Source organism: Serinus canaria, chromosome 4 (assembly GCF_022539315.1).
Source record: "Serinus canaria isolate serCan28SL12 chromosome 4, serCan2020, whole genome shotgun sequence".
NCBI lineage: Eukaryota > Metazoa > Chordata > Aves > Passeriformes > Fringillidae > Serinus > Serinus canaria.
Genome location: NC_066317.1, coordinates 14889281 through 14916223, shown reverse-complemented (window position 1 = coordinate 14916223; position 26943 = coordinate 14889281). Strand labels below are relative to the sequence as shown.

The window sequence follows — 26943 nt, the reverse complement described above, 5'->3', positions numbered from 1 at the left end:
TTAGATTAAAAAAAGAAAAACCAAAAAGCCTCCAGCATGACCCCTACAAACAAAACCTCCAAATTCAGTTCATGGCTTCTTTTTGTTTGCTGCCTGCCATACGCTGGTCATCATTCTACTACTTACTACAACTGGCCCTGTAAGAACACCATTTCATTTAATGCCATTGCAACAGGTTTAAATACATACATATAATTTAGAAAACAAGTGAAAAGACAAAACATTTATTTTAATTAGGGTTTTATACATAGCATGCATCTGAAAACAAACTCTTTATCATGTAACTATCACTCTGGTATCTGCACCAAGGGTGTACAATCTCAGACACAATGAATGGGTACCGTCACCTACACTACTGTATACAGAGATATAAAAATATACACAACAGTTCCATTTTACAGAGCAACAGAGCTGAGTGAATACTGTGCACACTGCACTCTCCGAGCCTGGACAGCTGAACATCCAGACTGCAAAGGCAACAGGAACACTGCAGAGATCGTAATTGGGCTCAGAAGAAACAGCATCAGAACTCTGACACAGTGTAAAAATATAAGGCAGAAGCCACTTTCTTCTGAATTGTAGGGAAGAGCAGAGCACACTGAGACTCTCCATTCTTGCTTTTAAAAGTAGTTCCAGCAAGGAGTTGTACATGCAAAACATCAACAGTGCAACAACAAAAGAATACTGAACAGTAGCTCAATCGTACAAACTTAAAAAAATGTAACATGTACTTTATGCATCTCCTCACAAAATATCTAGGATTTGTCAGTGCATTAGTGTTAAAGTGGCATTTAAAAAACTTCTGCTATTATAACAGATGCAGAATTATTTTGGAAATGCATAGCATCTACATTTTTATTGTCTTTGTAATTATTCAGTTGGCATAGGCACCATTCTAGTCACACCAGCATTAAGAAGAATTCATGGTGGAAACAGCCATTCTTATCAGTTCATACACAGGTATTCTTGACCGCTTGTCTTGATTTTGATTTCAACAAATAAATGCTTTTTAAAATTCAAAAATATACCCTATGATTATGAAAAGAACTATATACAACATACCTAAGACACAGGGTTAGCTGGCTGCCATACGTGTAACACACAAGAGAAACATTCAAGTTTGACAGATATTTTTTCTTTTTGAGATGAAAGGCCTTTGGGTTGGAAGCATATCAGAGACAACAGTGCAGTAGGCTGAGAATTCCTTTAGCTCAGTTCAGAACTAAGGCATTGTATGATAAAATATACATTTATATTTGGTGCAATGTTACTGTCAATTTTAGAATCTAGATCACATCAAATGCTGTCATTTGTCACTCTAGTAAACGCACATACCCATCTTCTATCACAAACAGAAACCTCTGTGGGGAAAAAAATTATCAAACACTATACCTATTTTTTTTCCTAATTTGACATTGAAGAAAAACTGCTAAGCCAAACAAATCTAGAATCCCCCCAAAGAACCCTATGGTAGGACTTGACATCCTCCTAGTCTTTACTTGCCAAAAATTAGCCCAAAATTAAACATCATTGAACTTCACTAAAAAGAAATTAAGATTTTAAACTGCTACTTCAAATTACTTTTTGCTTAAATTTCCCAATTATCCACTCATTTTATGCTTGCTGCCCCCTCTGATTATCTCCCAGTGTTGCCCTTCTCCTGTCATTCCTATATGGCTGCCCTCTAAAGTTTCTCTGATACTGGTAGCCGTCATCTCTGCTTCTGCTGGGTGGTCCTTTCCAGGCCTCCTCATTTCTTTGGAACTGGTATCCTCCCCTGCTGGAATAACCCCTGTCGGGTCTGGGCCTTCTGCCTCCTCCGTAAGTCTGGTTATAGAACTGCTTGGATCTGCCACTCCTCAGCATGTCGGAAACCTCAGTGTCATCTTCAGAGCTCTCCTCCCTGGTTCTCTGGGCCCTGCTTTCCGTCTGCACGTTCCCAGTGCCCTTGGACTCTCTCCCTTTAGCAGGCCTCTCCTTCCGGCCGGGAGTGCTGGGTTTCAGTTCATTTTTGGGAGGTTCTGCCAGCAGTGGCTGCGTGCTTGGCCCTGCCGTCGGCCTCTCTGGGCCCTGTGTCTGTGGAGGGCGATGCTGCTGCCCGGCTGCTTTCTGCTTAGGAGCGGCCGAAGGACAGGCTTGCTCCAGCTGAGGTGCCCTGGCTGAAGTGTCTTTCAGGGTCCCTGCAGCAGCCACTGGGAATGGGACGGTATTGGAGCCACTGCCACTGCTTGTCTTCTGGAGCTGCTCTGCACAGTTCACTCCAGGAACTGGAGGGCTGCATTCTTTGCCCACGTACATGCTGGCAGAGGTGCCAGCTGCTGCCTCTTTGTCCTCAGGAGACAAGACAAGATTAGGTCTCGCTACTGAATTCTCAATGAAACCCTGAACTGGGTACCCATACCAGAAGTGAGGAAAGAAAGGAGGCGCTATTGGAACAGCTCCTAGAAAGTGATTGTGTCCAAAGGGTGGCTGCGGGAACATATTTTTCCCTCTCAGGGACTCCTCGTAGTTAGCGTGAAGAGCTTGCGCTGGATTCTCCGGTTCGACACAGACCTGTCCTTGACTTTCCGTCACCTGAGCTGAAGGTATGATCAGAGGCAGTGATGGAGATCTGTCAACCTGTGGAATCTGACCATTGGACCTGACCTCGGTCTGGACAGCAAAGTGCCTGTTTGGTCGTGCAGTTTCATTTTCGTTCTGAGCAGGAGCAGCCTCCTGGAACCAGGGGTTGTGCGGATACACAGGAAGGGACACGTTTGGGTACATTCTACAAGCAGCTAAATAGGCCTGGTGCAGGGGGTACAGGTAAGAATGGGGTGCCCACATGGGACAACTATATGCCTGCAACACAGCAGGAGAAAAAAAACAATTAAATCAGTTATTTGATCTTTTGAATGTTCAGAGAGACATAAAAGCACATCAGTCATTCACCATTTCAAAACAATTACAGGAGATAAAAGTGAATTTTCTTTACAGTGACTGCCCTCCATTCTAAATCATATGACTCTAGGATGGCGTTCTTAATTTTTGTTTCCTTTCCAAGTGCAGTTGAAATGGGCAACAGTTATGACCAATAAGAAAATTTAGTAACAATTTCTATATGGTTAACGACATAAAGCTTGACTTAGTAAGTCATGCTCTAGCTGTTTGTTTGAAGAGAAACATTTCAAACTCATTTTCCAGAATCCCAGTTACTAATTGGCAATTTCTTCTACGAGACCTTAGTTTGCAAAGGCCACTACACTAAAGTTGTCCACCTCAGGTGGTGACCCTTTCCCTTTTCTCGACCTCCACGTTAATGAACTGGACTCTGTAGAAACAGTTGCTGGAGCAAACCATCCTGGAAAGCCTATGCAGACCTCCTCTGCAGGAGCCCCTTTCCTCTCAGTGGGCAGTGGAAGGATGTGGGCAGGGCAGGGTCTGGAGCAGAGCAGCAGCCAGACAATGCACAGGTACCCTGCTGTACCCTGTGACACCAGCGAAGCAGCACAGCCACTACAACGTGGGCTGGGAGCAGCAGATGGTGCTGAAGCACCAAACAACAGGCTAGAACCTAAATAATCCGCTGTAGCAGTAAGGAAAGTCCCAAGCATGTCAGCTTAGGAAACTCAGGCTGTTTAAATGCAATGTAGGGACAACTTGCTAATTAATGACTTAATGGATTTCTTATTAAGCACAGAGACTTATATTAGGCAGAGGTATCAAATTTACATTGGAAACTGTGCTGAATATTCCCTTTCCATGCCCAGACAGGAAACAATATCGTTGCTATGGCCAAAGTCCCATCAAATAAGCCCAAGAGCTCTGAGCACCTTGCCCAAAGTAGTTTGCCTGACAGAAGGAGTAAAAGAAGGTAAAAAAGAAACATTTTGTGCAGAAGGGAGAAAAAGCAAACAACTTTGCCTTGCCAAGCAATGGAAAATATTGGGTTTTGGCTAAGCCTCTTCCCCAACCACACCACAGATTTGCACATTTACACATACGCACTACTATAATTATCAAAAAGGTAGAATACTATTATCATTAACCTGAGCAGAAAGAACAGACATGTAGAGTACTTCAGGGAGTGGCCCCAGGGAAATATTTTGGGATCTGCACTGCAGTGGCATTGCCAGTACACAGCCAAGGTTGAAGTCTGAGGGCATTTTCTCACTCCCTATGCATGTCATCCAAAAAGAACCATCTTCACATTCACAATTTATCTGTGACTTTGTAAAGCACAATTTGCCAGCTGTCCAGCCACAGTTGGAAGCCAATAGGTCTCACTATGCTACTGACAGGAATTTGATTTCTGCTGACTTGAAGTGCACTGTGGACAACTGCTGGAATCCCAGTTAACAGAACACAAAATAAGGAAGTATTTCAATCTGAAAGATGGACTTAAAATGTACACCTGCAGCAACAAATTTTCTGCATTTTAAGTACCAACAATTATTCACAAGCAATTTTTGTAACAAAAATGAAAACATAAGGAAGTTTGAAGAATTACCTTCACACCAAGATTGAAGAAAAATCTAAGAATATTCTTATCTAAAAAAAAAAAAGAAAGGAAGAGTATTTATAAGGACCTAAAATATTTCATCTGATGCAAAAACTGCATGAAGTTCCATTTCAGTAGAGAACACCAATATTAAGTTACTACTTGCATGTCTTCAACTGATTAAGTTGGGGTTTTTTGCCACAGTAAGGTATCTAGAACACAACAGCAGTTTAAATTTCAGTTTTAACAGTCTGTGAACTTCTAGTTGTTAAAGAAACAGTTCACAAAACAAACACCACAGTGCAGTCAGACATGAGATGTTTTTTATGGACATACCTTGCATTCATAGTATGCCAAAACCTGTATTTTCCCAGATCAGTAAGGAAATGCTCAACAGCTTCCAAGCTTTTAAATGACATGAGTAAACCTATTACTCTGACAGGAGCAGTTCTCCAAATATAATTCTTTACATGCACAAAACCTCAAGCTGTGATGGGACAAGCTAAGAACTACAAAATGATTCTACCAGATTTCCAGGTGTAACCACTTGAAACAGTCACAATGTCGGCAATGCAAACTAAAGAGTTACAACTCTATTCAATATTCCCTCCCACGTCTTAAATCACGGAATGACAACTATTGGATCTTCGGACAAAGAATGACAACAGGACCAAAAAAAGTTTTGTTTATCTGTGTTTTAAGAAAAGAAGACCTATTAGAAAAAATGGTGTCAAATTCAGACTTCTCACCTTTAGGTAAGTCATCCCCAGTACTGCAGAGGGAGTAAGGAGGTGCAACGGCTCTTTCTCCCTTTTCATTAAAAGGGAATCCGGGGTATAGTGGATCCTGGTAGGGATTCAGAGTCTGAGGCAAAGGCATTAAAGGCTGGTTAACTGCTTGTAGCCACACAGGAACTCCAGCACCTGAAGCAGATGTTACCTGAGCCTGTGATACTATAGAGTCAGGTCCCGTGGCTGGTCCTGGCATCAGTGAAGAAGCAGGTATTTGGGTTGGAATACCTAGAGGGAAAAAACCCCAAAAGAGATACAATTATACGTATAGAAATAGAACAGGTATCAATGCATATCTATAGATATGTATATATAGAGATAAATAATCACAAACCAAAAGACATCAGAAAAGCAGGATTCAAAATGCAGAGAATAGTTTTCAGAAAGATTGAAACAATTTATCTAAGCTTTCCAAAAACTGAACTGATCCCATGTTTCTTTTTTAAAATTATGAATGCCAGAAGGAAATAGGAAGGAATTAAAAAAATGGGGGAACTCAAACTTTCATGTGAATCCCTGAAGTTCTCATTCTGACTAGTCATTTAGAGTTAACTCTGAATCTGAGCTTAGATCAACTGGGCTGCACATCTTCTGTCACAGACACAGTCAAGTGAGATAGGATTGTGACTGTCTCATGTGAACAAAGCAGGCTGATCTGAAAGCTGGTTCTTGTACAGAAACAGCAGTGTGAGAGCAAATGCAGCACCTGATCAAATGAGCACTATGGATTCTAAGCTAACTTCACAGACCACAAGATATGCACAGCACATCAAAACCCATTACACTGGCTTTGCAGCTCAAGTCCAAATGGATCTCATTAAATTCAGACATAAAAGTCCCAAGCTTGTCCTCAGGAGTAAACCAAGGAGCCTATTGTTACATGGGACACAGAGAACAAACACTTACCAGGTTTCAACATGCTGACAGTATGTTCTACCTTAAGCAGATCCTCAAAACTCAATGCTACCCCACTCAAGAGGAAAAACGGCCATTTAAGTACACAACCCTCTTGTACCTTCAGGTTGGGAGTCAAGCAAACTGTACAGGCAAAGATCTGTTAGAACTCTCACTAGCTTTCAGCAGTGAGAAACTACATTCCTATGAATGCCTGCCTTTGGAATGTGAAATTATACGAGACAGTGTCTCCTGGGACTATCTTCAAGTTAGTAAGAGAGTTAAAAGAGTTAAAGTATTTTCCAGGGTTAGTAATTTCTGATTTATGTTAGTATTTCTGCAAACCTGCTGGTCCATATGTTGCTGGCTCACTTGGCCAAGCTGGCACAATGGCTGGTACAGAAGGCACTGCTGGAGGTAAATGCACCTCAGAGAAGACTGGAGAGGGTGTCGGAGTTACGCTCGGCAAGCACTCGGTCAGGTTCTGGAAAAACAAACAAATCTGAATCCTGTCATGGTTGGTGACCCTGATGACTCAGCCTTATCTGGACTACCACCATCCCTGCAGGGAAGTACTAACTAGGAACATACCCAAAGAGACCTGAGCTGCATCACTGTGTGGAGAGATCTGCTCTGAGCTCTGTCCAGCCATGCCTGTACCACAGAGCCATTAGTGCTAGAACCACCTCCTCAAGCTTTACATTTAAGTATCTCCCACCCAAAATAAAAGCCACCCTCACAAGCAATTACCAATAACCTCAGAGAGACCTGAAAAAGAAAAGCTAAAGAATTTAAATTTCTACCTTGGTAGAAAGACATGAAATAACTCCTCTCTCAGAAAATAATAGATTTACTTTTCTATCAAGGGTTGTCCTTTTACAATCTATATGCTGGACATAACAGATTCCTAACGGTACATATGAAATTTTAGCATTATCACCATAGAAATGACTGTGTAATTAAAAGCCAGTATTGTAATACATACGTGGCTGTGATGAAGCTCCCCTTTGTCTGAAGTCTCCTGACTGGAAAACTTTGAAATCAAACAAACATTTCTTACTTGCTCAGCAAGAATCGGAGAATCTGTTTTTACTTGTTCCAAAGGAGATGAAGCTTTTGGATAACTCTCATCTTGACTATTCTTCTAAAGCAAAGTTAGAAACAACATACACAGCTAGTCTAATAGTAAGATTAACTTTACAAAGAGTTATTCACAAACAGTAAACCACACTCCGTACAAAGTGGGCTAAGCACCCATCATATATTAAACTAGTGTGACAATTTGCTCATTGAAAGGACAGCAAAGGTTAAAAGCCAAAAAGAGGCCATAAATCTTCACTGAACTTCAGAGCTCATGGTCTGTTAGCACAATAGCTATTAGCAAACATCAAATCTTCTGTGGTCCCATTATACTGGAAGTACAGACTGTGCTAAGCAATTACAAATCCAGATTTGTAAGTGCTCTCAATAGCCCAGGTTTGAGGGCTCTGATTGCAGAGAAAGACTAAGTATAGGTTACAGGGCTGAGGAAAGCTGACAGAAATACAAGCCTCCAGCCTTAGGAGTATTTCACTAAAAGCTGTAAAGCAGCAGCAGCAATCACAGCTCTAAAGGCAGCTACTGCTCTGCTAATCATGTATCAGAGAAGCAATAACATTAAAAAAAATTTTGGTCTTTTCTTTAAGATTACCTCAGATGAATTTGGCTCAAGCTTCTGACTTAAGTGGATCTGCCTGGAATTTGACTCTGCAACACCAAGACATAACCTAGTAAATGAACCATTACACCACTTATGGCTATCACAACTTAAGCCAGTTAGTTTGTCTTTCCAAAATTAAACTTTCAAAACTAAACCTATAGCTTATATATAATTACTTCAGAAAACTTAAATTTCTATTTTTACCAAAGATCAAATCCTAAAACAAACAGGTATTTATTTGGGCAGTAACAGAGCAGCTACTTCAACCTGGGTTCTGTAACTCTACAGGTATTCTTTAGTGATGTTTGGAAACCATTTCAGTGATGCTTGGGGAAAGCAGGAATGAAACGCAGCTGTCCCTTTAAATATATTCATCCTAAATTGCTCCTAATGAAACAAGTTTGGACTTTTCTTAAAGGGAAAGTGCTCTGATTGGCATTTTCATATTCAGGTGTTAGATAAAAGAAGCTCAAAGTCTTGTCTACTTTTGACTGATTAAAAAAAAAGTTTAAAATGTTGCAGTGGATTAAAAGATCTAAAAAAGTTTTCAGACTGCTGCACAAAGTTTCATTCCTCAAGCACCAGCAAATACTTTGGTGGGGAAGACAGCGTTAAAAAAAAATCGTGGCATAATAAGATCTGAACAAATTCTTCACATTCTGGCTTATGTTCAGATCTGGCTATCACAGCTTGTCAATCAAACTCATGCCCAGATTATCAGTAGTATATATAGACTTTTAAAAGCTTGTTATATACTCTGTCACAACTGACAGCAGTATAAATGGAAACAGTATTGATTTTGAGAATTACTGCCAAATCCCCGAGCAGCAGTAAGAATCCCTAAACACTCAGAAGGAAGTATACTTGATTCCCATAGGATTGTTAACCTAGTTTCACAAGAGGCAATGCAAATCTGAGTGTCACAAAAAGCAGAGAAAGCTGGACATGCCATGACCTTCAGCCAAATTCATCATGACAGTGGAGTCTTTACTTTCTCTCCAGCTTTCTCTACATGAACATTCATTAAAAAAATGTGAACGTTCCTTAAAAAATTCCTTTGCAATTAGCAGAGATTTACTAACTACCTCCTCCTGGCACCTACAGCTTTCTTCTATTACTGCCATGTTCCACTTCCTCACAGAGGAGGAAAAGCTTTAAATCCATGAAGAGAAGCTGCAGTGTTGTAAGCGACTGGGGGGAGAGAGAAAACCCAAACAAAATTTTGACCATGTGACAAAGCTTTCTACTGTAAACAGGTTTGTTTTTCCAACCCTTCTGTACCCTTCTTCTCCCCCTCCTGTACCAAGGTATGCTAATTCTTAACCACACTACAGTGAGTACTTTTAACTGCTTCATAAATTACTCTTAAGGCTCTTCCCACTGGCACTTTGTGCCACACACTCTAGAATTTCAAAAGGATCTAATTTAGGGTAGCTCTGGTGAGTCTTTCAGTTTTTCTCATTTCTCTTCCCATTTACTACAAAAATTCCAGACAGGAGTCTACTCTCTCAGCCACATTCATAAAGCAGGGAAATGTACTTTCTTCACAAACCACACCCTTGCTACCTCCAGCCCATTTTAGTTTGGCACTGCTACTCAGGATAACTTTCCCCTCATTGCCTAAACAATTGCCCCATCTTGAATAAATTCAGAGGCTGGTAACAAAACCAAGCAAATTAAAAAAAAAAAAACAGCCATTATCTAAACCCATTCAGTTTTACCTTTCTCCTTCTGCTCTTCCACCTCTGCTGTCCACTTGCTGTTTCTTCTTTCACTATTGGAGAACTTTTTCTGGTTTACATTATCCACAGTCTGTGTAGCAGCCTGACAGACTAACTGGTTCTGAAGAAGTTGACAAAAGCAGAAATACCACTTTATGTAATCAGTCCAGTGACACTTTACCATCATCTGCTATGATACTATTATGCCTTCATGATAATATTTATGTCCGTGATAGGCAGAAAGGGGAAGGGGGGGAGTCTGGCTCAGTATCCCGCAGATTCATCTCCTCTTTCTCATTCATTGCTACATTTTGCCAAGTGCCCTTTAAGAGCATTCGTGTCACTAGCTGACATGACAAAATCTGTTTCACTCAGACGATAAATCACATCCTCCTCCTGCAGGTGAGCAAATACAGCAAACTTATTACCCAGGAGAGAGCAACCTCTGTTCCTTAGGCTTCAGTCTTTCTCCTAGTCATTCTTCCAGCCTTCTTCTTGTTTCTGTTTGCCATAGGAGTTAAACCCAAAAAGTCCCACACATCTCTGGAAGAAACTTATGTGGAGAGTAGTAGCTCTTTACCCACAGGATCTGCTCACTTCTCTGTATGTACTAGGACTCCCACCCGCTTTCATTAAAATTGCATCAGTAGAATGATCTCTACAAAATCCTACAAATACAGATGCTCACACGTCTCCCATATTTACACACCTAAAGCATTGTGTGGCGGCCATTCAATTATTCCCAGGATAAACTATTAGGTGTATTTTCTTATCTTTAACATATAAAGCATTGTAGATACCTGTACTTCTAATTACAAAGCGAGTGCAAAATGAATATCCCTAATTTTTGAATTGCGGTGTGATTCAAGGACAGCAAACCAATGGCTAATGAAAGGTTCACAGGCAAGTATGGAAAGTGCACTGTTAATTACAAGGAATCCAACATACATTGCAAAGAGCAGGAAAAGCTTGTTCATCCCGCTGCTGGATCTCATACAGGGACCGAGACTCCTCTATGGCCTGCTTCTCCCTGCGCTCCTCCGGAGACAGCCCAAAGTAGTTACAGTCCCTGCTGCCGTGGCTCAGCTCCTCGCCGCGCTCGCGCTCCGCCTTCCTGCGCACGCAAAGACAAAGAGGATTGCTCGGACTGAGAAACTCTGCATCGAACCCAACACAAACTCCTGGCTTAGGAGAAAGGAAGAAGGTGCAAGTATGGAAATAGAAACTCTGCTGAAGCAGCCAAAGGAATCAAAAAGTCACTACCAACAAATGCAGGCAAAACACTCTTTTAATGCTCCTTTCAAAGGTTAAGTCAGAACACAAAGCAGTCCCCTATGACAGGTTCAGCAAAAGCTGAGGGAAGATCTTAGCCATGCCCAAGAAGCACTTACAGCATTATTTCAGCCCCAACCAAAAAGAAAAACAACTATAACATAATCCACACTAACATCCACTTTCCAAGAAAAAAATGTGGCTTTGTAGGCAGTTTCTGCCATGCACAAAAAAAAAAAATATTATTGTTCCTGTGCCAGTGTGTATTCTTAAAGACTTGGGACAATTCCTAAGCATTCAGTGGCAATGTATTTCAAAAGAGTATGCTGGAAACATCTGAAGCAGATACCTGGGCTTCCAGAAGCTCAGTTAAGAGTTCAAGCCAGGAAAGATGCTGTTTGCAGTTTTACCTTGCAGACTGTGGAGGATTCCTGCCCGGAGCTTTTTGCTCAGTTGAGGTCTGATGAGGCTGGGGCCCAGAACACAAGAACTGGTGCTGCCTGGTTCCCACAGTATGCTGAAGTCGAGGAGGTAGTGCTGACTGGGGTTTGATTGACTTGCTCTGATTCTTTGGCCCTCTGCACTCTGCATCTGTGATAACAAGGTAAAAACAGGTAAGACTTTTGTTTTAATCATTTTTTTAAGCTCTTTGGGACAAAACATCTGACAAAGAAGATTTTGTCACACAGACAGGTACAGTCCTACCAGGCTGAGCATTCTGCCCCCACGTTGGGTAAAACTTTTTTATCTTCTTCCCTGGCACAGTGTTCCAGCCCTCCATAGGAGAGGTCTGTGGAAGAGGTTTAAGGCTCTTCAGTGAGACAGCATGCCTACAAAACAAGGAATTATGGAGGGAATAATATCTTAAAAGACCAGACAGGGGTTTGCATAAATTAATACCACATGTTTACTAATACTGACAGATCTTTCCATTGTTAAGAACATTGTTCTCAAAGTTCTTTACCTTTATGATTACACTCAAACAATGTGTAGAACAGCAAACCCTTTTTTATTCCTTTTTACATAAAACTAGCAAGCTGACACAAACTTAGTAAAGAATGGTCAGCCATTTGTGAAGTGCCTTCAGGGAAGACAGAAAAAGAGAATGATCCCAAAAAGCAATATACTTAGATAAAAAAGCTATACTTAGATAAACTTACTACCAATGCTGCAATAGGTGCCAAGATTGAAAGATGTTACATTGATGGTGTATATCCCAGAACAATTACTGCCTTTTTAATTGAGGATGCTAGAGATGGTCCAAGCAACTGTTCATATTATTTGAAAGGTTATTTATTTATAGATTTATTATACAGTTATATAATATATAACTATAATGTAATATATTCTATATTAATAATGTAAATATATAACTAGTATAAATATATTAGTTATATATTTACATTGTTCAAACAGGTTAAATTCCAATTTAAAAAGTATTCAAACTGCAAGATACTCTTCAGATCTCATAATTCTTTTTAATAGTGACCATATGAGATAAATTAGCATCTTTCTCATTTACCTTGACTGAAAGCGTTTCCTCTTCCCAAACTACAATCTGTGTGGGGTTTTTTGACCCAGAAGTCACAGGACTTACAGCAGAGCTCAAGATGTCTTAAATTGCCCTCTCCCTACCCCTCCCCACCAAAACACCCCAACAAACAAAAATCCCCACCCCACACAACCAAAACCATCAAATCCACAACCCACCAGAACAACTTCAAACACTTTTTTGTCCCAGGTAGGGCAAAGATGATGCTGATCTAAAGAGCAACTTGGCACTCTGTATGAAATCAGGCAAAGCTACTCAACCACCAGATGAGCTCTAATGGATTTTTCAATATGAAAAGCTTGTCACAAATCTAGCATTTAATTAAGTCCAAGCAACACCTTATTAGCCCAGAGTCAATCTGTTTAGGAATGAATCTTGTGCACAAAAATTAAAATACTATTGATGTAATTACTATTCTACTCTGCAAGTAATACCCAGACTACTTGGCACTACAGAAAGAAGTATGAAATTATAATAATTTTTTTCCTTTTTTAAATAGTATGCTGCTTTCTTAACAAATTTGTGGTAGTACTGCTCCAAGTAAAGAAACAGATACATTTCAGGGGCTGAAGTGAACTCTGAACCAAAGTAATGCTTTCTTCAGTTTGGTGCTCCCTTCCAAAAGAGATTAAGCACTCACTTTGCTCCAAGCTCTTCTACAAATACAACAACTGGCCCATTCTCTGAAAAAACTTCTTGAATATGGGCATTATAAAATTTCCCATTATGGTCTAAGCGCACCTGTAAAGAACAAGAGTAAGAAAAAAAAAAGTGGATTAGCTGTAAAGACAACTGTGAGAGGAGCTAACTCTTTAAAATATAAACAAGAAGAAACAGAAATTTTCCTCTGGGCAACAGAAGACTTGAGAAATACACATCACAATTCAGTAAATGAATCAAAAGCCAATCTTCAATCCCTACTGCTTCTTCAAAACAAAATAAGAATACTATTAAAACAAACACACACAACACTAAACAAACAGCCCACAAACAAACAGCTTGCTGAGGAACCCTACTTAATGAAATATGCTTTTCAAAACCACATGAGAAAGTTAAAAGCAATCAGTGCAGCCAGGCTTTTCAGCTTTACTAAAAACACTCTCTCTCACAATAAAACTCAAAGCTTTTCCCTATTAAAATCCACTTCACTTCAGTGAAATGTAGTCTAATTAGGAACATGATGAACACCTATTACTTCAGGAGTTATTCTTCAGAAGGTTTTTTTAAGAACAATCAAAAAAGTTCTTTAGATATGATCACAGTGTTAGCTGTCTGACTGACATTCTATGTTCTTAAATTCTTCTGTTGAATAAAAAATAAATTTCTAATGTTTCACTATAGTATTTGGCTTTACAGTTGTATTAATTTGGTCAACTCTAATTTTCACTATTCACTTCATGTTTTCTTCCCATGTTTTTATACTATATATTTACTGTCTTGCCACATGCACAGAAAATTTGACAGATAGAGTATGTCATTACCAGAGTGTTTTCTCCTAATAATATCTGTAAATAAAAACCACACAAGACAGCCTTAGGGTCGTAAATGCACATTTTAAACCTGTACTTTTAAGCAATAAACAATCAACTCAGCATTAGGTTGGTCTGGGGGCCAGGGGGGTTGAGGGCTTGTGGCTTTGTGGAGTATTTTGTGGCTGGGGTTATTTTTTAGGTTTGGAGATGTGTTTTCCCTGCAGTTTAGTCACTATGATTGATTCCATGACACAAATAAAAAAGTACAAACTGAAAGAGCCCCTGTGCTGCATGATTAACCCAACTAAATATTTTGTCATTAATAACTTTTATAGATGGTCAAATGTCCTAGAAAGAAACAAGTTCAGCTGAGTACCAACAGTTTAATTAACAGGCTTAATAAGGAGACTAATCTACAAATTCAGAATTTAATAGCAAACCTTGATTGTTCTTAAGCAGCAACACTTAATACAAATCTTAAGAGAATTTGAAGACCAATTGTGTAACACCCTTGCCACACCCTGACAGGAAGAACTGCCCAAAACTTCAGGATCTGCAGTAACTGAAGTAAAGCAAGCTGTACTTCATTACTTGGAAGTGCTGAGATTTTTATCAAAGCCAATATACACAGAGTAATCACTATTTCCAGTCTCAAACAAACACATGGATATAGAGTTCCATGCTTAACATTGAGGCTCCCAGTCACCTTACTACATGTACTCTCAGAGTTAACCTTGTGATTTTTTAATGGAGCAAAATTGCACTGCTCAGTTGTACATTATGCTGTAAGTCATGAACACTGCCAACAATTAAATAACAAGCACATCCTCAGCTGAAGACACAAGCCAAGAGTATACAGTACTGTACTTTATAAAGTAGCAATATCAAAATAGTTAACAAAGAGGGAAAATGGACATCTTGAATTAATGTGTCTATAAACTACAATTCAATATTACTTACTTTACATTTATCTCCAATGGAGTATTGCATGCCAGCAGCAATAGAAAAATCTTGTTTTTGTTGATCTGTAAATACAGAAGCAGTAATATACTTTTAGTTTAAAATACCAAAATGATTCCTTTCTTGATGTGGTCAAAATGCAAACCAGGTGTTCAGGCCCCAAATCTGCCCAGTGACCCATGTGAGGAAAACCAAACTAAAAACCCAAACTGCCATTTGCATCAGTTCTTCAGGAGGGCTTCACTTCACACAGCTTGCAAAAGCTGCAGCTTTGAAGTATTCTGTTACTCACCCCATTTGGATTGGAGCCAAACATCGTATTCAATGTTTCTGTAAACCAAGGGATCAAGTGATTTCAGAACCTTTTTAGGTAACACCAACGAGGTGGGATTCCCATTGCTCTCAAGGTGCTGCATGGAACAGAACAAAGTGCTAAATGGTCAACTACACAGACTAGTCCAGCTTTGCATATTTCCACCACAGTGCTCAAGCCTTGTACTGACACACAGAAATGCTGAAAATATATAGAGCATAAAAAGCTTTGAAAAAAAAATTGTATTATTTTAACCATGCCAGAACAAATCTAAAAACTAAGCAGCACGAAAAGGACACTTACCCACCTCTGAGCATACCAAAAATATCCATTACTTTCCAAAGAAACAGGCAGTTTTTAGGATATTACATGTTAGGAAAGCTATTAACTCAAGAGTCTCTCATGAACATTAAATACCAAAAATATAGCCGAGTACAAGTTATTAGAAAGAAAATAAATCTCGATGGATAAATACCTTGTTGCCAGAAAGAGACTTCATTCCATTCATATCACTAACTGTTGTAGCTTTACTTCTGTAATAGGACAGAGGCATGTTATGTTTTCATAATGAATTACAGCTTTACTAAGCCCTGAAAATCAGCTAAAGAGGATAAAAATAGTGACACTACCATTCTCTATATATTTTCCTGGCAATAAGCATATCACAGAATATCTTCATCTCTTGAAGTGAAAAAGCTGTCTAAAACAGAAACTGTAGCTTTCTTTGATAAAGAAGTAAGATTCTGGGTTTAAGTGCACATTTTAGGAAGTCTATCTTATGTGTGCTTTGCTGTCACTTAGGAAAAAAAAAAAAACGGGTGGAATACCAGGGAAACAAAAGTCCTCTTAAAATTTTTGCAACTACATGAGGAAAACCTTGCAAAAGTAGACATAAAAAACCCCTCAAAACCAAAACCAACTCCATTAGTTAACTTCCATCAGGCATTCTAATTTACTCTTATTTTCTACACCTGACATCACTGGAAAAAAAACTTTCCACACAGAAAGTTCCAAGTAGTTTTCCTACAACAGTGGTAGGCAACCGTCAGCATTAACTTCTCCCAAAACTATTGCACTTAATAACAACATAACTGAAAAGTTTATATTTATAAAATGAAAAGAATCTTCTGGAAAACTAGCTTATGAAACATGCTGAAATCAACTTTAAGACAAGTGAAAGATTTAGGCCTTCATAAACTCAGCAAAATGTCTGTAATTTGTGTTAACTGGGTCAAGAGTCACACACACACACGCCAGCCTCTGCATTATAGGACATATGGTTTCAATCAAAAACATTGGGTTCCACAGTCTCCAGTGAGCACATGACCTTATTTCCAAAGGTGCTAAGGAGGTTAGCAGGATATTTTCTTAGTAATCCCAAAGATACAAGGTAAGGCTACTGCATTTGAATCCTAGGAAAGCTCCAAGAACAGAAAGGAATAAAGATTTCCATTAGCTGACATTTAGCTATAATTGTTTCCTTGGGCAGAAATACTTTGTATTTTAATTGGCAACATTCCCTAGCATTTTTTTTCCAAACACGAAAATAAGCTAATCCATTTCCCGGAACTTTTTTTTTCTGTGATGATTTCCCTTATCTTCCTTTCTGTTGTTTTCAACCTGTTGGAGAAATCAGCTCCCAACAGCTCAAAAAACTTCTTCTGCCACATGCCACACATCAGAGCCCTAGGGAAAAACTGTGACAATCAGTAGGAGGAGGAGACATCCACTGATGCAGCATCAACTCTGCAGATTCAGTGGAATTTCATACAAGCCAGAGTTAAGAACCTTATTAAACAGAAGAAAAACTGCCAATATGTAAGTGCAAAAATGGCACTGTGAATGACTGACTGTGCAAAAGGAGTCAGGTCGAAGTCTCAAAGCTTGCTAGAGCATCCAACAAAAAGATGGATGCTTCTTTATGATCCTAATCAAAATGGAGCAAGCTGTATCTGTATGTCTCCATCAGCTTCACCTCAAGCAGGCATTCCAGCCCCCAGATGTGGAAGCCACACAAGTTGGATCAGATTCCTGTAACTCTACTCAGCTGCAGAGTAAGCCAAGTCATTCTCAGAGAGGCTGGCACACTGACAGTTCTCCCAGGGAATTTTGCTACTCTAAACAGGAAGAGGCACATGTTGCAATGGCAATAATCCATTATGTAAAGAGACTCAAAGCTAGACTGCAGGAAGAACAGAGGAAGGGGAGAAGCCTGTCCTTAGGTAAGTGAAGACAACACATTGCATTCTTTCACACTTCTAACCCTACCTCTTCTTGCTTCCTTTCTTAGTAATTTCTGAATGTTTTCAACACTGACTATTGGATTCTACTACCCACCAGAAATTCAGAAAATTCATTTAATGTGTGTTCACGGGCAGCTTTTCAATTTCATTTACCTGTAGTTGTCATCTTCCGAATCTGAAGCAGACACTTCACTGCTCCCATTACTTTCCTCTGTCACACCAACAGCACTAAGTTCTGCCATGATTTTCTTTACATCCATATCAAACACTTTCTCATAGAGCAACTCATACAGCAGAGCTGGGGAAGAGAAGGAGAAAGTGGAAGTGCAATATCAGTTACCAGCTAAATCAGTTTTCATTCCCCCATTTCAGATGCTAATCATACAGTCATTGACAAGTCAAACTGAAAGCCAAGCCACTGATAATGACTACAATAAACTTCCATACAGAGCCTTTTCCTGAAACCTAACAATGATAGCTTCAATATTTTTGGTAAAAATATGTTTTTAACTAACAGCTGGATACTTACACTGGCACAGAGCAGCCTTCTCTGCATATTCTATGGGATACACAATATCATAGTGGTTTCCATTTGAGAAGCACAGCAACACCTATTAAAAAAATCACACAGATATTTTCGGCTTTGCATCTCAATTTTTCATAAGCGCTACCTTTAAATTCAATTTAAGCCACCCATGTGCTTTGTCATCTTTCAGGATCTCAATGTATCAATAAAACAATCAAAATGTTTGGTGGATGTCCTTTAAACCAAATAGAATTTGAACAAAAGCAAAAAAAAAAATAAATAAAATAGAGATTAGTGCATGAAAATTGATTTTACAGGATTTTATATTACTAGGAAGATGCCACACCCTAAACAGATGGGATATAAATATCCCATCTATTTAAAAAGAAGCGTCACATATATTAACAGCACAACTGCCTTAAACATGTACAAAATTAACTGCTAAAACTGAATTCTCAGAACTTTTCATTGTGTTGAATACTGAAAGTCACAGTCACACACAACTACTTGCTGTTTATGAAGTAGTTTTACTTCAGCCTGTCACAATAGCCATGATTTTAATTTTTTTTTTACCTTATCAGAAAAGCCATTTTCAGTTACACGTGAAGGAGAAGCATTTGGCTCCTGGTATATTATGAAATCTTTCCTGGAAAACAAAAAAGTAACAGAAGAATTTATTTTAAAAATAATATCAATCAAAATTTGAGCATTGAAGTCAAATTCAAAGGAGATACATAACCAGAGAAAACACCTAGTGGTTTCTCTGCTATAATTAATCTCTATTGTGATTTTAAACTTAAATATTTTCTCTCTCTCCCTTTCATCCATAATGTTCTCTTGAAACTCTTTGCTTAACAGCCTGTCACCTCCTTCAAATTCTTTCTCATACAGGCGAAAATGTTATCAGTCTTGCAAAATAATTGAGTATATTCACAGTTTCTGGATTTAAAAAAAAATTAAAATTTGTACAACTACTCAGAAAAAGCAATTCTGAAAGGAAGACCCACCCACTACAGGAAGCAAAGAAAAATTTACTAGATAACCAACTATATTTGTGAGAGGTCTGAGGCGTGAAAGGGAAATCAAATTTATTTGTACTGAATTTCTATCCTATGCCTGAAAAGTCTGAAAGTCACTTACTGGAACAGAACAGGAAATTCTTACTTCCCTTAAGTCTGCCAGCACACAGGAGAGGGAGCAGCTCTTTCCCTCTACCTCCACCACTATTCCTACTTTCCCTGAGACTCTAAATTGCCTTTTCAATAGAAGCCTGTCTTCCCAAAACAAGCACAGCAATAACTACTCTTGTGTGTGCACCTCTGCAGTGAAATACTACATAACAGTTGCATCTGTGCCACAAAACCCTCCTGATGCTTTCAATAGATATTTTAAAAACCCGCTGTTATTATCCAGGATTTGTCTACTCATTTATCAGCTGTGCCCTGGATACCAGCGTGGCAAAACTGCAAAATAAACTAGTCCTGCTTATGAAAATACATTTCTCATGGCCAGAAATACAACAGATCATGACCATCCAGTTTCTGATGTGATTAAGCATCCAATTCTGCTGACTTAAATTGAGTTATATCCCTGTACAACCTGGCTCAGTGTAACCATAAAACCTTCTCACTAAGCCTCTTGAGCCAAGCTTTGCTCTGACTTTCAGCTCAGTCCTCCCCCATCCACGCAGGACACGCAACTCTGAGCTGGCCCATTCACCTCACAAAATGCAAAGATAGAATTCCATACAATTTCCCACACATAGCACTCAAAGGGCCCAAAGGTAATATTTATCTAGTCTGATTCTTTCCTCTTATCAGCTGTCTAATCAATAGACAAAGCCATTAATTTACAGTAAACATTTTGAAATTCTGAATTTTTAATGAGTTTATAAATAGCAGACAGTGAAGATGCTGTGGATTACTCACTCCCTTGCACAGTAATTAGAAAGCAGTTACAAACACTCAGCACATTGTTTCTCACTATTTTGTGAAGAAAGATTTAGTATATAAGAAATGGGTACAGCTCACATATGAGCAATAGGGTTAGTACTAAAGCCTTGGTGAGTAACAGGAAAAAAAGCAATGTTAACAGAAAAAACAAGATATCGAAATTAACAAAGTACAATTGTATGAAATTACCCACAACTGGCTGTGCAGGTGAGATACATGGCATTACTGCAAACTCACTCTTCTATTTTTATTTAATCTATTGACAGCTGCAATTCTCAAATATATTTATAATTTTACAGAAGATTATGGTATGGTATAACATAATTCTATCTTTGCTGTTCCAACTGATTTACTAACAAAACAACAGAAATTATCTCAGTAAAACATATTGAAAGGTTTTCTTACTTGTACATAAGAGAAAGGGCACTTATTTCTACTTGTCCAACCCATTCCTGTATTAAAAGCAAAAGAAAATTAAGTTTAAACAAATACACAATTATACCTCCTCATAAGCAGATCAAGAGATGCAAGAAATCATTGTTGAAAATAAATATACGAACACTGAATCTGGAGTTCAGCAAGACATAAAAACACAATTCCACAACTCATTTTACAGTAGAGAGTACATACATAAAACTATATATTCACATAATTCAAAGACCTAAGCTCAATCAAAAACACTTCAGAGGAAAAAAATCCAATTAGCCATCAATTTCAACAAAAGTACTTGCTTTCTATCATAAATCAGGTCTGACATACCTGTGGATTTTCCAAACTTTTTAAATAATCTTCAAACGGCCCCTCTATGAACTGTATTAAAAAAAAAAAAAACAGAAAACAACCAGCAGTAATTAGTGATTTTAATAGTGCAGCATACAGAATCCCCAACCTGTGACCCACTGTACCATTGGGAATGTACCACTGGAAATGGAAGTCTCCCCTGCCCTCTCAAAGCTCACAATGTAAATATAATGGGGTGTTGAGATAAAGGAATGAACAGTCAAACAATGAACAGCCTTGCAGAAAATAACCACATAAACAGATTTCAAAATCATCACACAAGTAAAATAAACCAAACAAAACCCCCAAAAACACACTCGGCAGTCAAATGGGGAATCTGGAAGAAAGCAGAGATGATGTGATGTAGATGTTTATAGGCAATTCATCTAAGGCATGCACAGCATCACTGAGGAGAGAATTGTGGACCTGAACTCAAACATCTTGTTAGATAAACAGCAATGGACAATCAGAAATAGGAGCCCCATTTCTGTAGTATAGAAGCAGTGGTAAGATCTAGTACAGCCACCTCATACAGCACTTTTTCCTCTGTTCTGTATCACCTCAAACTGCTTTTACTTTCAGCAAAGGATGTAAACAATCAGGCTACATTTCAAGTGCCAGCCCAAGAAAGTGATCCTTCAACTGCACTCCCTAACACACATGAGGCCAAATTCACATCTGCCAAGAGCAGAGAAAGATGTTGCAGTAGTTGAGACATCTTAAATTCAAAGTATTTCAGCCACACAGGCCACAGAAAGGCTGCTTTTAAAAACTGCTCTTTAGTCTCCATCTGCTTGATTTACCTGAAATAAAGATCCACAGAGGGGCAAACCAAGAAGGAAATCTCTTCATGAATGTGAGCTACAAGCTGGATGGCCTCTACCCGCAGTGATTAGGAAACAAGATTATAAGGAGAACTGAGTGGAGTAGTGAGATTCAAAGTTCTGCTTTAGCCATTTGGAAGTGAGAAGAACTAACAAGCCTGGCTCAAATTTTTAGTTTGAAGTTAAAAAAGGTGGATCAGCCAAATATGATCGCAGACAGCAGTTACTTTTTGCGTCAAAATAAAATGACATGAAGACAACGCACAGAGGAAAAAAGGAAGGACACCAGGAAGTTCTCATAGGAAACTGAAGAGTTAGAGAATGAATGTAGCACAGCAGCAATTCAAGATAACACTGCACAAAAGGCTGAGGATGGAAATGAAGATGGTGGCTACACTCCTGAAATCTTGGTTATAACAGTATCAGTGGAAAGAAAGACAGAAATTTAAGCTGAAATTATAACAATAGGCAGAGAGAAGAGAAACTCCAGGAAGCACCACCATGTCAATAAACATAACTACTGAGGAGGCAGCAAGTAAACAGCTGAACCAGGAGATTAGGGAAAGAGGCATTTGTTGTTTATGCTGTTTGGGTTTTTTAAAGAGAGATAACTGGTATATTCCAGACAGAAAACACAAAGCAGAGTGAGAGACAGAGGCAGCAAAGGAGATCAGCAGAGCTGATGTGAGGTACCCATGGGAGGAAGAACACTGGGAAATGAGAACAAATATGAAACACCTACGCTCACAAGAAACTTTTAAAAAGGAGACTTTTCAGAAGGACAGCAAAGATGGACAGAGGACAGGTCATAGCTTGGGATAATGTCTGAGAGGGAAAAAAGAACACTGGGACCAGGAGTTTGGATGAGAGAGACCAAAGCAATACTAAAACCATACTAAAACCAGCTAGGGCTAATAAAGCAGTGATGGGAAACAGCAATATGGGAACAACACACACTTAAGAGTCAAAAAGGGCATGGAATTTCAAAACACCGCACAATAGAAAAAGAGAACAGAAGTAGAGAAGTAGATATTGGAATGAGCAGGGTAATTCTGGAAAGAAAGGGATTAAAAAGTCAGCAGTGAAAAAATGAAGTAAGAAGAGAGACATCCAAGAGTTAGAAACAACCAGAAGGAGTCGAGTCAGAGCAGCATTGACCCAGAGAGATATGCTGTATTTTATATCATTAATTTCTAGTAACTTCCATATTTATGTGATCAATCACATTACAGCTGAGGGTACTATGTCAGAAATTAGAGCACAAAGACACACCCTCATTCCTGCTTTCCTTCTCTTCCCTATGCCAGGGCATATCTACAACAGTCTTTATATTTGGGTAAATTTGGGTCTGGGTAAATTTAGAACAGAAAGAGAGTAATAATCTTCTAGTAGCAAATCCTTACACATACTCACTCCCCTTCTGCCTGTCCTGGAAATCAGGTAATGGTATGTACACTAGAAGCCATACAAACATAAGCACCATTATTGAGTAATGATCTTTTTGAAGGAAGAAAAAAAAGGAATTTGTAATGTTACACCGACAGCACTGACCAAGTAAAATGAATATCAAAATATTTTACATCTGTGGTGGATGAAAAGCTTAGTTACAGATGCTTAGGGAAAAAAACCTAGAGTGCCAATGCATAATAATAACCAGCAGACCCTGAAGAAAAAATTCACTAATCTGATCAGTCAAATCCCTTATATACTGGAAAAGCAATTAATTAGCACAACAAGAACATTTTACAACTTTTATTAAAGTAGGCATTATATTAAACTAAAATACCAATTATAGTAGCTTCACTATAGACTGTTGAAGACTAAGTTTGCTTTTCTTTCTTCATGAGCATTAAAAACTTCTCCCACACCACATCACTCCAGTGCAAGGAATACATAAGTCTCACCAGGCTTCTGAAAATGAGTTACTACCACATATGTGCTAATTAACTTAAATAGCACCAACTGGCATTTAGCTATGATGAATATTGCCACAAACATAGGGAAGTGCAGATTATACCAAAGTGGAAGGAATAAAGTAACTTTTCTTAAATGCTGGCAAAGAAAACAAAAATACTTACTGCTTCAAATTTCTCCCTATTTTTCCGAAGATAGTCTACACAAGCCATCCTAACATCAATGTGCCGAGACTGAGAGTGCAACACCTACAAAGGGAGAAAGACAACAAGGTGACATTGGATCTCAGGAGTTTTGATGACAGGCCACAAATAATTAATGACTGCTGTCTAAATACAGGCTTGGAAATACTCTAGTTTTATTTTTAAGAATATTTAATATGCATACTCATTCAGCAGCAACATCTTCAGGCAAGTCAAACCTCAATTACTTAATAAAAAATTAAGTAACTGCAGAATTCACTGGTTTGCTAAATTTAAGCCTCCAATTTTATGAGGATTTACGAAGCAAATGAATAGCATTTATTGTTAATCTTTAACTGCCTCCTTTGTAAAGGACTTCAGTTAATTGAAGGAAGTTACAGCAGGAATGGATGAGGAAGCCACCTACCAACACACATTCATTCAAACGAAATCCAACCAAGCCTCACAGCGCATGTTTACCTTCTCTTAGAGAGGCCTGTTGGCCAAACACCTTTTTGGAAGCCAGGAATTCAGTTCCCTAAATATGACACCTGAATTCTATCTCCTGTTCAAATCTTTACTGGAAAACTATTACTTTCATCACATGTTACAAGTTATCTCAGTGCAAGGTAGGGAAGTCCCAGACAATTTAAGTTGCAGTGTCTCTTGCAGTCCTTACAAACCACCCTCAAAATAAATCACTTCCAAATTCAGTTTTTCTGAATGAAGAGTACACAAATGAGACCAAATTTGCAGATAAACACTTAGTAACTCTGAATTAAAGACCTTACTTTCTTAGAGGTCATTTCCAACCTAAATGATTCCACAATAAAAATGGGATGTTAAAAACATAACAGCTGAAAAAAAGTTCTATCCAACACTGAAGTGTGAGAGAAACTTTCAATGTATTAATGAAAAAGTCAGAATAGCAATATATATTATGTATATATCTATTCCCTTGAGATAAAAAACCCCACCCACTTCCAATCAATAGTGTTTGTTTGCCTGAACTTATCAATTCAGTGGGGAAAGGAATTTTTTTAAAAAAAGTGATCTGTGTATAATTAGCACAGGAATCTGGGTTCCCACAATCAGAAGCACCAGAGCTCCCACTGCTGTTTGCTTGTACTTAAGACAAGATGACGCTGTCGCTTTTTTCCTTTAACACTAACACTGAAATGGGGGAGGGGAATTCAACAGGAAGAAGAGAAAATAAATTACTCACTTTCTCTAATTTTACAGTCAACTGATTAACAAAACCAAGAACATGGCTTTTCAGCTCTAAATTCCTTTTCCTAGACAATCTCATACCCAGCAGCTGTATTTCGGTGTTGAGATCTTACACTGAAAAAAGCTCTGAGGAGGAGGTGGAAGGTCAAAACAGATAAGGATTTCTTGGTGGCAGAAGGCAGCTGAACACACATAACTTCTCTCACCTCGCAAGGTGGAAACTATTTTTAAAAATTCAAGTTTTTCACTGGCACATGACCGCATAACCTTAACCTATACCTGTCTGCGTTTTAACACTAATTGCCACCCACTAATGAGATCCACTTCCCATGCTTTCGTGAGAAGGAGCTTTGTTTATGTAATCAGTTACCTGCTCGGCCACAGCCCTGAAAAGGCAGGAGCCATCCTTGGCCACTTTCTTCCTGTACAAGCCCTGAGATCGCAGGTAGCGGTCCATGGACGTGTCCCCGGGGGCGTCCCTGCCGCCGCCGGGATGGCTTTGCTCCCCTCCGCCGGCCCTGTCCGCCGCATCCATGTTCACCGAGGAGAACGCCGCACCCCTCCTAGTCCCACATGGCGAGGAGAAGCCGCGGCGCAGCGCCGGGGCCGGGCACAGGTGCAGCGGCCGGAGCGGGGGGCAGCGCTGCACGAGCAGGAACGGGAGCGGCAGGAAGAGCAGCAGCCGGCTTCACGGCGTCCACTCGCATGTGGGGAGCGCGGAGAGAAGCGGCAAAGTTTCCTGCGCAGCCCGGACTCGCAGCTCCGTCACTGCCGCGGCTTCCCGGCTGCTGCGGAGGGCCGGGGGCAGCTCCGGCGGGTCCCGGTGCCGGGGGGAGCGGGCGCGTCCCGGGCGCGCAGCCGGCCTGCGGGCGGAAAACAAAAGGGAAAGGAAGGACACGTGCGGCCCGCCGGGAGGGAGGGAGGGAGAGAGGCGGAGGGCGCAAACAGGAGCGTAACCTGGCGCTTATTTTCACTTTCAGCCCGGGCGCTGCTGGGAGCCGTAGTCCCGGAGGAGGAGGAGGAAGCAGGAGGAGGCGGACACAGCGCCCGGGGCCGGGCTGTCAGCCTTGCTCCCGGCCAGGATCATTCCAGTGCTTCTTAGTTTATAAACCAGCACCGGGGGGGGGTGGCTGGTGAAAAACAACATTAACCCGGTAGTGTGCCCTCGCAGCCCACAAAGCCAGATGTATCCTGGGCTGAATCCAGAGCAGCGTGGGCAGCAGGGCAAGCGGGGAGGGGGGGGGGGGGGATTGTCTCCTCCTCTATTCCCCTAGGCTGAAAGTCCACTTGGAATATTGTGTCCAACTCTGGTGCTCCCAGCACAAGGAGAACACGGAACTGTTGGAGCAAGTCCAGAGGAGGCCACGAAGTTGATAATGGGACTGGGGCACCTCCCCTACAAAGACAGGCTGAGAAACTTTGGGCTGCTCAGTCTGGAGAAGAGAAGGCTGCATGGAAATCAGACAACAAACTTCCAGTATCTGAAAGAGACCTAACAGGAAGCAGAAGAGGGACTCGGAACTGTATCAATGGGACAAAAAATAACAGGTTCAAACTCACATGGTGGAAATTTAGGTTGGATATTAGAAAGAAATTCGCCACTGTAAGAATGGTGAGACACTGGAGCAGGTTGGCCAGAGAAGCTGTGAATGCCCCATCCCTGGAAGCGTTCAAGGCCAGGCTGGATAAGGCCTTGGGCAACCTGGTCTAGAGGGAGGTATCCCTGCATAGGGAAGTGGAGCTGGGACTAGATGATCTTTAAGGTCCATTCCAACCACTTCATGTTCTATGATTTTGTCTGAAACCTAATCCACAGTATGTGGGGTATGTGTGTTTAGTTAGGCTTTGCTTGGATGGGGTTTCCCCCCACAGATGAGACTGTAAGATTATTTTTTAACTCCATACACTTGCAGGAAAGAAGATGAAAATAAAACAGAGATAGTAAAAGAGGGCTTGATTGAAAATGGGATTTTAAAAAGCCACAGCCATTCAATACTTTTAATATATTACTTTTCTTGGATGCCACTCCTAGTTGTAAGAAGCCCAAACATTCATATCACAATTGCATGATTAAATTTTGCTTGGTATTGTAAACGGGATTTAGAAGGTTTTGATGCACAAAATGTGACAAGAAAAGA

General features: G+C 39.9%; 1 protein-coding gene across 13 annotated transcripts; it reads right to left on the bottom strand.

Annotated features, from left to right (window-relative positions):
* Window positions 1–208: 208 nt before the first annotated feature.
* Window positions 209–25678, bottom strand: OTUD4 (OTU deubiquitinase 4). 13 transcript variants are annotated; one of them, XM_050974049.1, is made up of 22 exons: window positions 25176–25352; window positions 23558–23641; window positions 20635–20685; window positions 20281–20327; window positions 18497–18569; window positions 17927–18008; window positions 17551–17695; window positions 15630–15687; window positions 15134–15251; window positions 14842–14906; window positions 13050–13150; window positions 11563–11687; window positions 11268–11448; window positions 10534–10699; window positions 9586–9706; window positions 7856–7911; window positions 7151–7309; window positions 6511–6649; window positions 5420–5499; window positions 5230–5344; window positions 4490–4530; window positions 209–2841 (listed from the first exon to the last, which is right to left on the bottom strand). In XM_050974049.1, exons 1-22 carry the CDS (start codon window positions 25338–25340, stop codon window positions 1615–1617), a joined length of 3399 nt encoding a protein of 1132 aa, XP_050830006.1. In that variant the 5' UTR covers window positions 25341–25352; the 3' UTR covers window positions 209–1614. The 13 variants fall into 13 exon arrangements, 11 of the variants coding, with proteins under 11 accessions (XP_050830006.1, XP_050830003.1, XP_050830005.1 ...); XM_050974046.1 differs by having other exon boundaries at window positions 5230–5499; window positions 25176–25678; XM_050974048.1 differs by having other exon boundaries at window positions 5230–5499; window positions 7226–7309.
* Window positions 25679–26943: the final 1265 nt, after the last annotated feature.

Bases quoted from the DNA above. Each gene is read 5' to 3' on its own strand.
- OTUD4 (XM_050974046.1), bottom strand. From the start codon at position 25,340: ATGGATGCGGCGGACAGGGCCGGCGGAGGGGAGCAAAGCCATCCCGGC. The intron at 10,700-11,267 runs GTAAAACTGCAA...TTGCGTGCGCAG, and splicing joins AATCCTCCACAGTCTGCAAG to GAAGGCGGAGCGCGAGCGCG. The intron at 4,531-5,229 runs GTGAGAAGTCTG...TTTTTTTTTTAG, and splicing joins TGGGGATGACTTACCTAAAG to ATAAGAATATTCTTAGATTT.